The following is a 16,758-nucleotide window of genomic DNA, read 5'->3' on the forward strand; positions in this document are numbered from 1 at the left end:
GTGACCCCCAAACAGAGGCGGTTCTACCACTGAACTACATCCCCTGGTCTGTATGGGAGGCCCCAGGTTTGATCCCCTGCACTGCAAAATAAAAAAAAGGAAGAGCGAGATAGTATAACAGGGAAGGGCGTCTGCCTGGCACCCCATAAGGTCGCCCCAACACTACCTGGAGTGACCCCTGAGTGAAGAGCAAGGAGTGAGCCCTGAGCACTGCTGGGTGGGCCCCGTGCAGGTCCGACGTCTCTGTGCTGGCTCCTTCCCCGTCACCACTCCCCCCTCCATCACTCTGTCCCCCCCAACTCCCCCCCCACAGGGACCAGACACCAACACGGAGCGCAGCGTTCCCACCCTGGCTTTTATTGAGCAGGGGTTAGTGTTCTCCAGCCACCCAGCAGGCCGTGGGCAGCGGCGGCCAGGCCAGGGGTCAGCCAGGACCCCCTGCCTCCCCTCCGGGCTGGGGTCTCTGGCACGATTCAGGAACATCATCAGAAGGGTCTCCCGGGCACACATCAGGGCGCCCCACCCTGTGCTTCTGACGCATCTGTCCCCCACCCCCAACTCCACCTCAATCTGCTGACCAGGACCTCTTCTGGGGGAAGCTGACTCGGAAAGGGGCGGCGGGGAGGGAGGGGAGGGAAACCGTGCAGTGCTCTGGGTTCTAGCCTCTCTCCAGCGGAAAGCGAGGGAGGGCCAGCCGCGGCGGCTCCCGGCAGCCTCTCCGCAATGATCTGAGCCAAGCAGCTTACGTTTACAACTCGAGGGTCATTTGGCAAATAAACACGACGGACGGACGGGTACAAGGGCTGCCCCGGGAAGGAGCAGGGAGGGGGGCACAGCGGCAGACATCTGGGAGAGGCACGAGCCCCCCACCTGATCTTGACAGGCAGGGTGCTGGGCCGGGGAGGGGAGCAGGTGCTCGTGCTCGGGGAGGGCCTGGGCAGAACGGGGGGCTGGAGGAGCCTGGCAGGGCCTCGCTCGGAGGCCAGGGGCGCCCTGAAAGTGCTGGGGGGGGCAGGGGGAGCGAGGCTGGGCCTCTAGCGCAGCTCGGGAAGGATCTGGGCCCAGTTGATGCCGTCGGGGCCCAGCGGGTCCTCGTCAAGGCCGGGGAAGCTGATGTCCAGCAGGATCTTGCTGAGGCTGTCGTTCATGGTGTCCAACACCAGGCCCTCGGTCAGGGACCTGTTGGCCAAGAGGCCCGAGTCCTGGGGCTCGGGGGAGCCGGCCTGGGGGACCTCCACGTCGGAGGGGGAGTAGCCGCCAAAGGGGTCCGCGGCGAGCTCGAAGGGCTCGGGGTGGAGGAGTTCCCGGGGGGAGTCGAAGAGGGGGACGCCCCGGAGCGGGGTGGTGCTGAGCTCGGGGGGCCGCGGGGTTCTCACGGGGCTGAACTGCAGCCCCCCGGCCGCGCCCGGCGGGGTGAGGCGCCAGGGGCCCGGGCTGCGCGGGAGGCCGGCCTTGCTGGGCGTGGAGGACGCGGGGGGCTCTGGGGGCGGGGGGCTGAGCGGCTCGGGGGGCTGCAGGCGCTGCTTGCGGCGCGAGCGGCTCCGGTCCCGCTGCTCCCGCCGCCGGGTGACCAGCATCTCCGAGACGCGCCGCGCGGGGGACCGGGGCGCGCTGGGGGGGCCCTGCGGGGTCGCGGTGGGCGAGTGGGACGAGTCCTCCCAGGAGCACGACGCCTCCTCCTTGACGGAGGGGCTGGGCGAGGGCCACTCCGCCAGCGGGGGGCTCTGCGCCCGCAGCGGGCCCCGGGGTAGGGGCCACTCCACGGCCTCCTCCTTGACGGGCAGCGGTGGCGCCCTCTCCTCGGACCCTGTGCCCGCGGTGGGCAGCGGGCCGACGCCCTCCTCCGCCAGCAGCACCTGCAAGGGAAGCGGGGGGGACGGTAAAGGGGAGCCCCCCTGCCCGGCCCCGGCACAGCGGGGACACGAGGTGGGGGGCTCCAGGAAGGCTCAGGCCGATCCCCCCCACACCGCCCCATTTCTCTTTTTATCCAACTTTAGCCACACCCGGAGATGCTCAGGGGTTATTCCTGGCTCTGCACTCAGTAGTCACTTCTGGTGGTGCTCCGGGGGACCCTATGGGATGTAGGAGATCGAACCTGGGCCCACCGCGGGCAAGGCGAACGCCCTCCCGGCTGGACTATGGCTTCGGCCCCTTTTCCCTTCTATTTTTGGAGATTAGAAGGATGAGCCCTACAAATGGCCAAGAAGGTGAGAGTTCAGTTTGGGGGTGCGTGAGGGGGTGGGGGGGCAGACAGTACCAAACATGTTGGCAGAATTAATATCCACCTGGGAGATGGATGTTAATATTATATAATATAATAATATAGTATTATAATATATAATAATACACCATGTAATATATTATTATGATATAATATGTAATAATATATATAATATAATAATACTGGGTGTATCAGAGACTTAAACAGAAAATCGGGACCATACAAATCCTGACAGAATCTAGGAGACTACGTGTACAATCTGGGGGGGGGGATGGGTGGCCTTCTTAGCCAACAATGGAAACCCAGAAGCTGTAAAAGAGAAGAGACATAGTTGACTATCAAAACTTCACATATTACTGTGGCACGAGATACCATAAACAAAGAAAAGAAACAATAGAAACGCCCTCACCCGGCAAAAGCCTCGCTTCAGTATAAAAAAGGTAAATTTCATTGATAAAGAAAGAACTCTGACAAATGAACAAAACCTGTAGAAAATGGGCAGTGTCCATTAATACTGTGTGTCGGTTAATATTATTATTGTGACCAAACAATGTGAAGGGGCTCAAGCCTACTCATAAGCAAAGAAAGATAAAATATGCCACAGAGATGTTTAATAAATAGTACTTGGGCCAGTACTTCAGAGATTAATAATTTCTGGTAAAGACAGGTGCTGTTGGGGCTAGAAGGGGCGGTGCAGGGCTCAAGTTGCTTGCCTTGCAACTATAGCATCACGTATGGTTTCTCAGAAGAGCCTGGCAAACTCCCCATGGCGTATTCTATGCCAAAACCAGTAACAATGCTGGGTCTCATTCCTTTGACCCTGAAAGAGCTTCCAATGTGGCACCGTTGGGAAGGACGAGTACAGAGAGGCTGCTAAAATCTCAGGGCTAGGACGAATGGAGACGTTACTGAGACTGCTCGAGAAAATCTATGATCAAGAGGAGGAGGAGGATAATGATGATGATGATGATGATGATGATGTTCCCACCAAGCACCACCAGGGGTCACTCCTGAGCACAGAGCCAGGAATAGCCTCTGAGTACCCACTAACCCCCACCCTCTAAATCGAGATCATTGTTTTTAAATATGTTGCTGGTGGAAATGAATATTACTACAGCTGGGGTTTTGTTGGTTTGGTTTTTGGTGGGGCCACACCTGGCGATGCTCTGGGCTTACTCCTGGCTCTATGCTTAGGACTCACTCCTGGCGGTACTTGGGGGACCATATGGGATATCAGGGATTGAACCTGGGTCGGCCACATGCAAGGCAGCCCTACTGGCTGTGCTATCTCTTCAGCCCCATTTGTTTTGTATTGGATCCCAAGCAGTGCTCAGGGCACACCCAGCTGACCCAGGTTCGATCCCCAGCACCCCATATGGTCCCCTGAGCCCCGCCAGGAGTGATCCCTGAGTGCAGAGCCAGGAGTAAGCCCTGAGCACTGCCAGGTGTGGCCCAAAACAATAAAACAAGCAAATACTTTTTAATTGCAAAATTGATGAATAAGGACAGGAAAAAAATTTAAAAAAAAAAAAAAAAACAACCCAAAATCAACCCTAGGAACAAAATGGTCCCTACGAGTGGAATTGCAGAGACAGTCGAAAAGGCTAGAGCGGGCTAACTTTGGTTCGATCCTGAGCACTGCCCCTGGACCTGACCCTAATCTCCCTCCCAGGTTGGGGAGCGAGCTCACAGAGGTGGTGCACAGTCTCTGCCTGGAGGAGGACCAGGGTCCATTCCCGCCATCGTGTGGTCTGCCGGGTGACCACCAGGAATCGTGTCACCACCAGGGGTGACCCTACTGGGAGCACGAAGGATTATCTAGCCCCTCAGTGTCAGAGATTCCGAAGTTGAGTGAGTCTGACTCACTCTGGACTCTCATCCACTCTGGTGATTCTGGGTACAACAGCACTGTATATGTATGTATAAAATGGGGGGAGTGTTTGTGTGTGTGTGTGTGTGTGTGTGTGTGTGTGTGTATGTGTGTGTGTACACGCATGCGCTTGCACCTGTGTACACATAGCAGCTGTGGCTATATAACACTAGGCATGGATAAAACATGGAAGAAAACGGGCTAAATTCTCACACATCTGGGGAGCAGAAGGGGCTCATCGGCACGTCTGTTGCTCCCCTAAATCTGCTTCTGTTCATTTATTTCCTGGCTTCTGGGCAACACCCAGCAGTACTCGGGGCTTACTCCTTGCAGGCTTCGGGGACCATATGGGGTGCCGGGGATAGAATTCAGGTCAGCTGCAGGCAAGGCAAGCACCCACCGTACTATCTCTCTAGCCCTCCAGTCTGCTTCTGTTTAGTACCTACTTCACTTGTGAACTTTCTTTTTGGTTTTTGGTTACACCAAGGGGCTGGAGCGATAGCACAGCGGGTAGGGGCGTTTGCCTTGCACGCGGCCGACCCAGGTTCAATTCCTCCACCCCTCTCGGAGAGCCCGGCAAGCTACCGAGAGTATCTCGCCTGCACGGCAGAGCCTGGCAAGCTCCCGGTGGTGTATTCGATATGGCAAAAACAGTCACAACAAGTCTCACAGTGGAGACGTTACTGGTGCCCGCTCGAGCAAAATTGATGAGCAACAGGTTACACCCAGAGGTGCTTACGAGTCACTCGGGCTGGTGCTGGCGGGAACCAGGAGGTGTGGGGGATTGATCCTCCCTCTCAACAGGACTTCCAAACTCTTAGCCACTCCAGCCCATTCCGGATCGATCACCTCAACTGAATTCTTACCAACTCACTTTGGACATGTGAGGGCTTCCTTCCTTTACGTTTTTGTTTTTTTTTTGGTGGGGGGCAGTGGGGCACACCCCCATCAGTGCTCAGGGCTTATCCCTATCTCTGCACACAAGGATCGTTCGTGGCGAGGCTTGAGGGCCTGTCTGGGATGCCGGAGACGGAACCTGGGATCGACTGCCGGCCAGGCGAGTGCCCTCCCCACTGGGCGCTCTCTGGCTCCTGACACCGTTTGCACGGTCCCCTAACGTTGCTCCTGAGCGCGGAGAAGGCCGTGCCGACCCTGCCCCTCCTCCTGCCCGGTCTCTCCCGCTAGGTTCCCGAGAACACCTCGTCTGGTGCTCCGCACGCCTTGGCTCCCGCCTAGCCTGGCGTCCCTCCAAGGAGAAGCTCGGGAGCCACTCACCTTGGGGGCAATTCGGACCCGCTTGCCGTGGCGGGCAAGCTCTGAGCTCACGAGGGAGGCGGCCAGGGGCATTGGCACCTTTACCGAGGGCTGCAGCACCAGGGATGGGTTCGCCGGGAACTGGATGGGCACCAGGTAGGAGCTGACCCTTGGCAGCAGGGGCTTCATCTTCCGCCCTGGGGGGGTGGGGGGGAGGACAGGAGAGATCAGCAGCAGGGCGCCGGGGCCGCAGCCCTCTCAGCCCCCAGAGCCCGGCTCTGCTGCTCGGGGCCCGGCCCGAGGCCCCGCAGCGCCCCCATACTAACGTGCGCCCAGGGGGAGTTCAGTTTTGATGGCCACGTTCCGGCGGAGCTCCGTGTGGGGTCGTTTCTGCTGCTGCTCATGGCAGAGGCGGGGGGAGAGAGAGGAGCCTGGGTTAACAGAGCCGGGGCGGGCGGAGAACCCCACCCGCCGCTCTGGTGCTGCCTGGAGCTAACCACTCACCCGGGCAGGAAGACAAGAGCCAGTGGGGGCCGTGCAGGGGTGCGGGGAGGGGGGAAGCGTGGCTGTTTCCGAGCCTTGGTTAGTCCGTGGTGACTCGCCGGCTGGCTGGCCGCCTCCCCACCCGCCAAGCCCCTCTCCACCCCGGGGGGCACTCGAGCCGGGGGCTTCGGGAGCAGCCAAGGAAGGCCAGGGGGCTACAGAACAGAACTGCCAGCCATCGGGCCAGCCCTCGGCCGGGCTCTCGGTCTTGGTGCTGACTCGCATCCAGCCCCGCCTGGCCCCACTACGCTCACCTCACCTCTCACCTTCGCCTCGTCTGGGGGGCGGCGTGGGGATCCCGTCTCCCCCTCACACAGAGAAGTGGCCCTGAGCCCAACTCCTGGGGGGGAGGGGGAGGCAGTGGCCACGGGCCGTGCCCTTCCCCCGCCTTGTCCCTGTCCCCTAAGCCATGCCGAGCAGAGAAGGGGAAGCGAGGCCAGGCCCCCGCCGGAGGAGAGAGTCTTACTGATTGCAAGTGCTCGGGCGATTGTGGAGCCCCGGGGTCCAGTGGCTGGTGGTGGTCAGGCATTGGGGGAGAGAAATGAGATAAAGTTAACCACCAACATGGTCGGTCTCAGCAGGCGGGGGGAAAAACAGCTAGTCCTGATGGAGGCTGAGGACCGCCCTATGCGACGGCCCTCCGGGAGATAAGGGGTATGTTCAGTCTTGGTGTGTGTGGGGGGGCGCCCCAAAATCACCCGACATTCGCTTCCGTCTGGAAAGCTGTTCTGGGGCTGTTCCCTGCGCTCCAGCCTAAAGCAAGGCGGTTGCTTTTCATCAGTTGGTTGGTTCGGGGGCCATACCCGGCAATGCTCAGGGGGACTGAGCAGTCGGTGCTCAGGGGACCATATGGGATGCCGGGGACTAAACCTGTGCAATCTCTCCGGCCCCAGAGCGAGGTCTAGGGCTCACCCGGGATGTGCTAGATCCCGCCCCGAGCAGTGAGAGACTCCAAAGGGGCCAGGGATGCTGGCTGTGTGTGTGTGTGTGTGTGTGTGTGTGTGTGTGTGTGTGTGTGTGTGTGATTTGGGGTCACCCCTGGCAACGCTCAGGGCTTCCTCCTGGCTCTGCACTCAGGAATCACACCTGGTGGGGCTCAGGGCGGACCTTACGGGATGCCGGGGATCGAACCTGGGTCAGCCACACGCAGGGCAGCAGCCCTACTGGCTGTGCTATCTCTTAGGCCCCCTTGGGTTTGGTTTCGTATTAGCTGCCCAAGCAGTGCTCAGGGCACACCCAGCTGACCCGGGTTCGATCCCCAGTACTCAGCCATGTGAGAGACAAGCGCCCTGGGGCTGGAGCCATAGCACAGCGGGGAGGGCGTTTGCCTGGCATGCGGCCGACCTGGTTCGATGCCCAGCATCCCATAGGGTCCACCAAGCACTGCCAGGGGTAATTCCTGAGTTCAGAGCCAGGAGGAACCCCTGAGCATTGCCGGGTGTGACCCAAAAAAGAAAAAAAAAGACAAGCGCCCTGCCCACTGTCCTCTCTCTCTGGGCCTGAGGAATCGGTGCTTTGGCAAGCGCCCTGGGCAGGGGGGGAGGACAGTGACACTGGACAGTGCCTGAGCTGGGTTGGAGCTGTCCTCTCCCCGTCTGGCCTGGCCCAGTGGTGTGTCCTGTGGTCTTTGTCCATGGGACGCCACTCAGCGGGTGGCACCGGGGCACTAAGGGGCTGGCTGGCACAGGAGCCCCGGGGTCACCGTCGTCCTTCCGAGGGGGAGGGGACGGCGTCCAGCCCGGGCCCCTCCACACGAGAGCAGGGGGCTCACCTTGAACACCTGGTCCAGCGTCAGGTAGCGGTTGGCACTGGGGTGAATGGTCCAGAAGGAGACTTTGCCGTTGCCAGACGTCTCCCGGACAAACATGTCGTGGAGGGAAAGGTTGTGGCGGATGGAATTCTGGAGGGAGGGAGGGAGGGAGGGACAGACAGCCAGTGAGCAGCCAGCTGAGTAGACGGCAGCCTCTTGTGTCCGTGTGACCTAGCCCACGGCCGAGCCGGCCACCTCAGCCAGGAACCCGTCACCGTACGGGGGTAGAGAGCCGCACGTTCCTGGGGCCAGAGGGAGACTAGGCAGGAAGGAGAGGCCCAGGCAGAGAGAGGCTAGCACGGAAGCGAAGACAGGCCGCCTCCTGTTAAGAGCCTTGGAAGAGGGGCTGGAGCCATAGCACAGCGGGGAGGGTGTTTGCCTTGCACCCGGCCGACCCAAGGTTTGATTCCCAGCATCCCATAGGGTCCCCGAGCACCACTAGGGGTAATTCCTGAGTGCAGAGCCAGGAGGAACCCCGGAGCATCACCAGGCATATGCCTCCTGACAAAGAAAGTGAAAAAGTCAAGTGCCCCCCTTCTGCGGAGGGTGGGTGGCCCTCGGGGAGGTGGGGGCCCAGAGCCCAGGGCCGGCTGGGGAGACAGTGAGAGGTGGGGAGCTTGCCTCACTCGTGTCTGCTCCCCACGTGGGTTGGACCCCCAGCACCCACGTGGAGCAGAAACCCCTGAACACAGCGCCAGGAGTAAGCCAGAGCACCGCTGGGGGGGGGCCCAAACAAACAAAACCAACCCCCCCATTGTTAAAAGAGAACAATCTTTTTGGCTCACACCCGGCGATACACAGGGGTCACTCCTGGCTCTGCGCTCAGGAATTACCTGGCGGTGCTCGGGGGACCCTATGGGATGCTGGGAATCGAACCCGGGTCGGCCGCGTGCAAGGCATACACCCTCCCCGCTGTGCTCTCGCTCCGGCCCCCATGTTCTCTTTCGTATAGACGCTCAGTTTCACCGAGTCGCTGGGGATGTCAGGGCCTGGGGCCGTCCTGAAGCCCCTCCCTGAAGCCCCGGGGTGGAGTCGCTGGGCAGTTGGGGCTGGGCAGGCCGGGGAGGCCAGCCGTGGGCAGCGGCAGGTAGTGTCTAGTCCTGACACCCCTGGCACAGAACCTCTCTCCTCCCTGGGGCACCACACACAGACGGGCCCATCTGGGCGGCTGGGCTGGTGGCCGGGGTGGGCGTGGCCGGGCCGGGGACCGTGGCACCTTCCAGCCTGGCTTGGCGATGTGCTTGAAGTAGGGGAAGTGGTCCTCTATCCACGCGTAGATGTCCTTCAGGGTCATGCGCTTCCTCTCCGTGCTGTTGATGGCGAACTGGATCATGGCCATGTAAGAGTAGGGCGGCCGCTCGGACACCGACTCCGGCCAGGACGTGGACGATTCCGGGGCCTCCTCGACCTGCGGGTTAGGAGAGAGAGGCCGGCGGGAAGGTCTCAGGAGAGCCCTCAGGCCCTCCCGGGGCTGCCGGGCTGGCATGGTGGGCATGGCGCTTGCCTGGCACCCAGCGGGCCCCCGACGTGGCACATCACCCCAAGCCTGCCAGGAGGGACCCCTGAGCCCCTGAGCGCAGAGCCAGGACTAAGTCGGGTGTGGCCCCAAAGCTAAGCTAAAACCACACGGCTGGGTGTGGCTCTAAAAAGAAATAAACAAATAGATTAATAAAGGCTGCACCGCCTCTAGAGAGAAACCTGGCGTTTATTTACTTCTTTTTTTGTTTTCTTTTTGGGTCACACCCAGTGATGCACAGGGGTTCCTCCTGGCTCTGCACTCAGGAATGACTCCTGGCGGTGCTCGGGGGACCATATGGGATGCTGGGAATCGAACCCGGGTCAGCTGCATGCAAGGCAAACGCCCTCCCCGCTGTCCTATTGCTCCAGCCCCTATTTGGTGAGGGCTGGGCTGTTCCCTGGTCCAAGGAAACCTTTCAGCCCACAGGACCCTGCTAGAGGAACCAGAGCGCTAGGAGACAGCTGGGCCCATGCGGGGCACTGCATAGGGTCCCCTGAGCCCTGACAGGAGTGACCCCTAAGCACAGCTGGATGTGGCCTAACCCTCTCACTCACTCCCTGCTTACCCTCCCTGTGCCCCCCACCCCCACCCCTACAAAGAATCATGCTAGAGACAAACTCAGCAGAGACCCCATCCTCACAAGCGGGGTAACTCCTGGCGGACATCAGTCAAGCCCAGACAGCGCACAGCAACTTGTCTGTCCTTGTGCATTTTGAAGATGTTGGCTGGTAGCAAGCGGCGATGCAGAGTTTGTGTGTGCGCTCGGGGGCTGTTCGCAGCAATGTATGTGGGACCATGCAGTGGCAGAGACTGAACCTGGGCCCTTGATGCACAGAGCATGTTCTGAGTGTCCTCTGTCCACTGAGCTGCCTCAGCAGCCCTAGGAGCCCAGTCCTTGGCCAGTTGAAACCTCTCAAGAAAGCCTGCATAGGGGCTGGAGCGATAGCACAGCGGGTAGGGTGTTTGCCTTGCACGTGGCCGACCCGGGTTCGAATCCCAGCATCCCATATGGTCTCCTGAGCACCACCAGGGGTAATTTCTGAGTGCATGAGCCAGGAATGACCCCTGTGTATTGCCGGGTGTGACCCAAAAAGCAAAAAAAAAAGAAAGCCTGCATAGATGCATAGATTATTCCTTCCTTCCTTCCTTCCTTCCTTCCTTCCTTCCTTCCTTCCTTCCTTCCTTCCTTCCTTCCTTCCTTCCTTCCTTCCTTCCTTCCTGCCTTCCTTCCTTCCTTCCTTCCTTCCTTCCTTCCTTCCTTCCTTCCTTCCTTCCTTCCTTCCTTCCTTCCTGCCTTCCTTCCTGCCTTCCTGCGATGCTCAGGGGTGACTCCCGGCTCTGCACTCAGGAATCACCCCTGGTGGTGCTCAGGGGACCACATGGGATGCTGAGGATTGAACCCAGGTTGACCATGCGGAAGGCAAATATGCCCTCCCCGCTGTCCTATCTCTCCTGCCTGAGATTATGATACATAAAGCATTATTTAATACTAAAACCATTACCCCTCTTCCTTTTCAGACCTGGGAGTGAAGACCCCTGCGTCTTAGGTCAGTTCCGACTCCTGCGGGGTGAGAGAAGCTGTCCTGAGTGGCACAGACGGGTGTCCACACACACCTCTGGCGAAGGCTCAGGCACTCTCTGACGCTGAGGTACTGAGCTGCATCCTCTGCAGGGTGGTCTTCAGTGCCCACCTGCTGAGCTGTGGCCACGGCCCCTCAGTGTGCAGATGGATTTTCACTTACATACACAATCCATGTTGTTTGGGTTTCTGGAGCACACCCAGCAGCGCTCGGGGTTGTTTCTGGGGTGCTCGGGGTACCCTGTGGTACCAGGGATCGAGCCCAGGACCTCCTGCCTGCAAAGCATGTCCTCAGCCCCCTGGAGCTTTTTTTCTAGTCCCTGATTTTCACTTTTTGTTTGGTTTTTGTTTGGGGCCACACCCAGTGGTGCTCAGGGCTTACTCCTGGCTCTGTGCTCAGGGACCCCTACTGACAGTGCTCAGGGGGCCATCTGGAGTGGTGGGGAATTGAATCCAGGTCAGCCACGCACAGGACAAGTGCCCTGCCCAGTGTGCACTCGCTCCAGTCTGATGAAATGCCTGCTTTAAGCCCAAACGGTTTCTCACACTGAGACCTCTTCAGTACTTCCTGAGTACCTCCCTGTCCCTCATTTGGGAACAGATTTCAGATTGGTCTTGGGGGCCATACCCGGCGGTGTGCTGGGCTTACTCCTGGCTCTGTGCTCAGGGATCCCTCCTGGTCAGCCCAGGGGACTGTATGTGGTGCCGGGTAACGAACCCTGTTCAGGTACCAAGGGTCCGATTCCTAATAGGTCCGAGGGAGCAGCCTGCAAGGAAACGTCAGAAGCTTCCAGACAAAAAAGTGGGTCACGGGGCGGGGGGGGGTGGGGTGGGGCGTTTGCATTGCACGCGGCCAACTGGGGGGTTCGATTCCCAGCATCCCATAGGGTCCCCCGAGCACCGCCAGGAGTCATTCCTGAGTACAGAGCCAGGAGTAACCCCTGTGCATCGCTGGGTGTGACCCAAAAAAGAGCAAAAAAAAAAAAAAAAGAAAAGTAGGTCATCCTTTATCCAGACTAACACCCGGAGATGAAACTCACAGGCCCCCTGACCCCTGCACTGGCCCCGACTCACCCCCCAGGGGCCACACGGTTGGTTTACCTTGACCTGACTGGGCTCCAGGTGCCGATTCTCCTTCTCCTCCACCTCCTGCTTGATGGGGCAGGACCCCACTCTGTCGTTGTGCCACTGGACGTTGAGCGCACAGCCAGCTGCCTCACTGCCCGCTGGAGGGAGGGAGCAATGCAAGAGGCCACTGAGCTCCCGGCAGGCCCACGGGAGCTGGTGGTTAGGGACCCCCTGCTCCTACACTCTCAGGGACCGAAGCACGAGGGAACCTACTGGCACCCTCAGGCCTGCTGGAAGACCTCGCGCCAGAGAAACGTGCGGTCCCAGCAGCATCGCAGGCTGGGCTCCGGCAGGGCTACCGAGAGCCTCCGAGGGAACCTTAGGAAAGTTGCCGGCAAGGGAAAGTCACTTCTCCCTCCTCTACTTATTTATTTTCTCCGATAGTAAGTAGAGAAAGATGGCTACTTCCTCCTTCCTCCTCCTGGGGAGGCGGAACAGAAACCGCAAAACGCCCTTCTCCGACATAAAAAAGGTAAGAAATGCCCATCTAGAACTGCAGCCCTCTGGGGTGCCCAAGGAGAGGGCTCGGGGCTTCAAGAGGGGGCCAGGGGTCCAGCCAAGTGGGAACATCATTGCTTTGCATCTGTGAAGCCCTAAGTTCTGTCCTCCGTGCGGAGAATGGAAGGAAGGGAGGAGGGAAGGGAGAGAAGAGAAAAGAGGAAAAAAAAAAAAGGAAAGGCAAGAAAAGAAAAAGAAATAGGTAAAGAAATGGCCAGAGCTTGGGCCGGAGCTACAGCACAGCGGGAAGGCCGTTTGCCTTGCACATGGCCAACCCGGGTTTGATTCCCAGCATCCCATAGGGTCCCCCGAGCACCACCAGGAGTGATTCCTGAGTGCAGAGCCAGGAGTAACCCGTGTGCATCACCGGGTGACCCAAAAGCAAGAAGAAAGAAAGAAAGAAATGTCCAGAGCTATAGCACAGCAGGTAGGGCATCTGCCTTGCATGGGCCATCCCAGGTTCAATGCCCAGCATCCTGTAGGGTCCCCTAAACCCCACCAGGAGTGGCCCCTGAGCGCAGAGCCAGGAATAAGCCCCGAGGCCCACTGAGTGTGACCCAAAAATCAGAGAAGAGAGAAAGAAAGAAAGAAAGAAAGAAAGAAAGAAAGAAAGAAAGAAAGAAAGAAAGAAAGAAAGAAAGAAAGAAAGAAAGAAAGAAAGAAAGAAAGAAAGAAAGAGAGAGAGAGAAAGAGAGAGAGAGAGAGAGAGAAAGAGAGAGAGAGGAAGGAAAGATTAAATTTAGGAAGAAGAGGAAGACTGCCCAGCCGGGCGGATGCCGCCGGCGGGTGGCGGGTCCGACGTGCCGGCCCGCATTCCTGCCGGCCGCGGGCGGGGCGCGCCCACATACCGCAGCTCTCCCACCGGTGCCCGGGAAGGGCGGCGAGCGGCCGGGGGCGATTCCCGTCCCTCGCTGCAGGCCGGGGCCCCGGGGCCTCGGCGCCCACTTGGGTCCTCCTGGGCTCGTTGCCGGCGGGGGCCGCAGGCGGGCGCCCCGCGGGGTGGGGGGCGCCGCCCCCCCCGCAGCTGACCAGGATGAACTTGGTGGGCCCGCTGCTGCCGCTCTCCTTGCCCTTGGCCGTCAGCGCCGCGATGATGCTCTGTATGTCGGCGTCGCTGGGGATGGCCACCACCTGGGTGTCGGGCACCGTGGGGTGGTTGATGATCCTGATCCCGGCCGGAAACTGGCAGGCCCCGGCCTCTGCCCTCTCCTGGGGGGCCTGGGCGGGCCCCGCCTCTCTCTGGGCCGGGGGCCTCTTGGGGTCCTCTTGGGGCGCTTCGCCGGGGGCATTCTGCGCGGGAAGGGGCAGCCTCCGTCTCTTGAGAATCAGTGGCCGGCGGGGGCTGGTTCTCATGGTGAATCTGGGCCTTCTCTCTCCATGGAGAAGCTCGGGCCCTGCAGGCAGACAGCAGCGCGGTCGGGCCGAGGGACCAGAGGGACCCCCGCCAGGGCGTCCCGCAGCTGGACACTCTGTACCCACAAAAGAGTCAAAACCAACCAACGCCATGCAGAGCGGCGAGGGCTTACCCTGGGTGCGTTCTCAAAGGTCTCTGAGCGTTTATGAAGGGGGGAGGGGAGGAGAGTGAGCAGAGGGGTCTTTGGGACGGGGTGGAGTGGAACTTTGGTGGCAGGGATGGTGAGAGTGACACGGGGCCAGAGAGATAGTAAAGGGGTTAAGGTAGGGGCCTTGCAGGCGGCCGACCCTGGTTCAATCCCCAGCACCAGCGGGAGTGATCCCTGAGCACAGAGCCAGGAGTAAGCCTGGGCTTACTACACTGCCGTACGTGATCCCCCTTCACCCCAACCCGACCCCCTGCAAACAGAAGGATGTATGAAGCTAAACTCCTGAAAGTCCCCACACTTGAAGTCCGTGAGTCGGGCCATGAAAACCAAAGAATTCTTTGCGAGAATGTTTGGCTACAGAAACCAACGCGGGAGAGGGCCGGAGAGATGGTTTACAGCAGGTGGGGCGTGGTCCTGCACCTGGCTGACTCAGGTTCGATCCCCGGTACCCCATACAGTCCCCTGGGCCAGGCCAGGAATGAGCCCAGAGTGCAGAGCCGGGAGTAAACCCCGAGTGTGGCTGGTCGCGCCCAAAAGCCAAAGCCAGAAGCAGATGGGAGGGGGCTGGAGCAACAGCACAGCGGGGAGGGCATTCGCCCTGCACGCGGCCAACCGGGTTCTATTCCCAGCATCCCATACGGTTCCCCGAATACCACCAGGAGTGATTCCTGAGTGCATGAGGCAAGAGTAACCCCTGTGCATCACCAGGTGTGACCCAAAAAGCAAAAAAAAAAAAAAAGGGAGAGAGAAACAGATGGAAGAGTGACCCAAACAGGACCAATGCCCCATCACTGCCTAGGATCAGGCTTGCTGCAGGATGGGGGTGGGGACTGGAGGGGCTGTTGGGGAGTTGGGGTCGGGGAAAGACACACGTACTGTCTGTCCTAGGAGGCCCTTAGGAGCCAGTCAGTGCCCACAGAGGCAGCCCGGCAGGCTGGTCAGTGGCACCGTGGCTGACACCCTCCACCTGCTCCTGGTCGCCAGAGCACCATGCCACCCGGGCTGCTGTCACCGGGCAGCGTGAGGAGAAGCAGAGCAGGGCGCCCCCTCCCCCAGCGGGCCGTGCACAGGAGCTGCTTAGCCGACCTCCCTGGCCGCCGGCTTCATCTGTCAGTGTCCTTTTTTTTTTTTGCTTTTTGGGTCACACCTGGTGATGCTGCTCAGGGGTTCCTCCTGGCTCTGCACTCAGGAATTACTCCTGGCGTGCTTGGGGGACCATATGGGATGCTGGGAATCGAACCCGGGTCAGCCACGTGCAAGGCAAACGCCCTCCCTGCTGTGCTATCGCTCCAGCCCCATCTGTCAGCGTTTTTATTTGTGGTTTGTTTTCGGGCCACACCTGGAGGTGCTCAGGGGCTAGCCACACCTGCCTCTGTGCTCAGGGGTCACTCTGATTTTTTTTTTTTTTGGTCTGTTTGGGGGCGACACCCGGTGGTGCTCAGGGATCAATGCAGGCAGTGCTGGGGGAACCAAAGGGGATACCTGGGGTAGAAGAATCTGGGTGGGCTGCATGCACGTCAAGTGCCCACCCCACTGTGCTCTGTCTGCAGCCCCCATCAGGGCTCGGCGCCCCGTAGGTGGTGGCGGGATTAGAACCGGGATAGTGGTGACCCGGCTGCGTGCTGGGCAGGCTCCTTGACTCTCGTGCTCTCTCCCCCGGCCTTCCATTTCTTTCAGAACCAACCCTACCTTCCCGTCTCCGACTCCCAGAATGCAGTTACGGCTCCAGCCTCAGGTGCTCACTGGCAAAGTTGGGGCGGGGTGGGGGCCTGGGGGGGTTGAGGGGGTGGGGAGGAAGGTTTTGTCTGTCCAAAGCTGTACTTTGTTGCTTTCTCTGGCTACAGAAACTACTCCACCACGGTCTGATATAGAGGTGGTCCAAGAAACGGGTTGGGGGGTCCCTGCTTTCACCCTCAGAACGAGTGTCACCCTCCCGGCCATTTGCCATCTGGCCAGGGCTCTGGTTCCTCTGCACCCGGCTGCCCCCCTTTTTCCGGTTCAAACCTCAGTTTTACTTCCGCCTCTTTGGTGGGGGGCCTCCCCCCAACTCCGGAGAGGGCAGGCCATGTCGTTCTGTCCTCACCATCCCAGCTGAGTTCCCTGGTCATGGCTTCATCCTCCCGTCTACCCTCTCGTCTGTCTCCCCCCACGCTCTCTAGCCCAGGGGCCTCCAGGGTGACCCTTCTGAGCCCGTCCCCTGACCTAGGAACGCTGGCCGGGTGCTCAGGGGCCAGGGGAACCCGGGGAAAAACGCTCAGGGGCCCAGACAGCCTTGGGGTGGGGGCGGGGAGACAGCACCGAGGGCCAGAGGCTTGGCCTGGATGCACCATGAATGCAACGTTCCTGCGGGCGCCCGGGGGCGCGGCCGGGGCTGCTGACCCCCACCCCCCAACTCCCGGGGAGCGGGTCGGGCGCAGGGGGCCCGGCTCTGCTCGGGGGGAGAAGCTCGGCCCAGGCAGGAGGCGGGATGCAGGGAAAAATACAATTGCAGCATTGCTCGCAGCCCGGCCCGCGGGCGCCCCTTCGGGGACCTCCCCCACCCCCAGACCCCCAGCCCGCCCCGGCCCCCGCCGCGGCCCCAGCCCCGACCTCGCTCCTGCCGTGCACGGCCGGGCCCGGGCTCACCTCGGCTCTGCAGCTGCCCGGCGGGCTCCGCGCTTCCTCCGGGCGGGCCCGGCCGGCCGCCCCGGCGGTGCGGGCGCGGAGGGAGCCCCGGGGGATCCCGGGAGGGGAGGGGGTCCCGGGCCGGGGGCCGGGGGTGGGGTCGGCCGCCG

At 60.5% G+C, this 16,758-nt stretch overlaps 1 protein-coding gene and 1 long non-coding RNA gene across 11 annotated transcripts; one reads left to right on the forward strand and one right to left on the reverse strand.

Annotated features, from left to right (window-relative positions):
- Positions 1–679: 679 nt before the first annotated feature.
- FOXM1 (forkhead box M1) lies at positions 680–13,928 on the reverse strand. 10 transcript variants are annotated; one of them, XM_055141821.1, is made up of 8 exons: positions 13,271–13,928; positions 11,898–12,022; positions 8,915–9,106; positions 7,660–7,788; positions 6,355–6,399; positions 5,672–5,741; positions 5,367–5,542; positions 680–1,856 (listed from the first exon to the last, which is right to left on the reverse strand). In XM_055141821.1, exons 1-8 carry the CDS (start codon positions 13,926–13,928, stop codon positions 1,035–1,037), a joined length of 2,217 nt encoding a protein of 738 aa, XP_054997796.1. In that variant the 3' UTR covers positions 680–1,034. The 10 variants fall into 10 exon arrangements, with proteins under 10 accessions (XP_054997796.1, XP_054997795.1, XP_054997798.1 ...); XM_055141820.1 differs by having other exon boundaries at positions 5,672–5,744; XM_055141823.1 differs by having other exon boundaries at positions 11,898–12,015; positions 13,267–13,928.
- LOC129405585 (uncharacterized) lies at positions 11,711–15,730 on the forward strand. The gene is made up of 3 exons (XR_008630674.1): positions 11,711–12,849; positions 13,809–13,953; positions 15,662–15,730. It is a non-coding gene; the product is annotated as an uncharacterized LOC129405585 (long non-coding RNA).
- Positions 15,731–16,758: the final 1,028 nt, after the last annotated feature.

Source organism: Sorex araneus, chromosome 6 (assembly GCF_027595985.1).
Source record: "Sorex araneus isolate mSorAra2 chromosome 6, mSorAra2.pri, whole genome shotgun sequence".
NCBI lineage: Eukaryota > Metazoa > Chordata > Mammalia > Eulipotyphla > Soricidae > Sorex > Sorex araneus.

Bases quoted from the DNA above. Each gene is read 5' to 3' on its own strand.
- FOXM1 (XM_055141820.1), bottom strand. From the start codon at position 13,928: ATGGCGTTGGTTGGTTTTGACTCTTTTGTGGGTACAGAGTGTCCAGCT. The intron at 12,023-13,270 runs GTATGTGGGCGC...CCCTCCCTCCAG, and splicing joins GCACCGGTGGGAGAGCTGCG to CGGGCAGTGAGGCAGCTGGC. The intron at 5,543-5,671 runs GTTAGTATGGGG...CCACCCCCCCAG, and splicing joins TGAACTCCCCCTGGGCGCAC to GGCGGAAGATGAAGCCCCTG.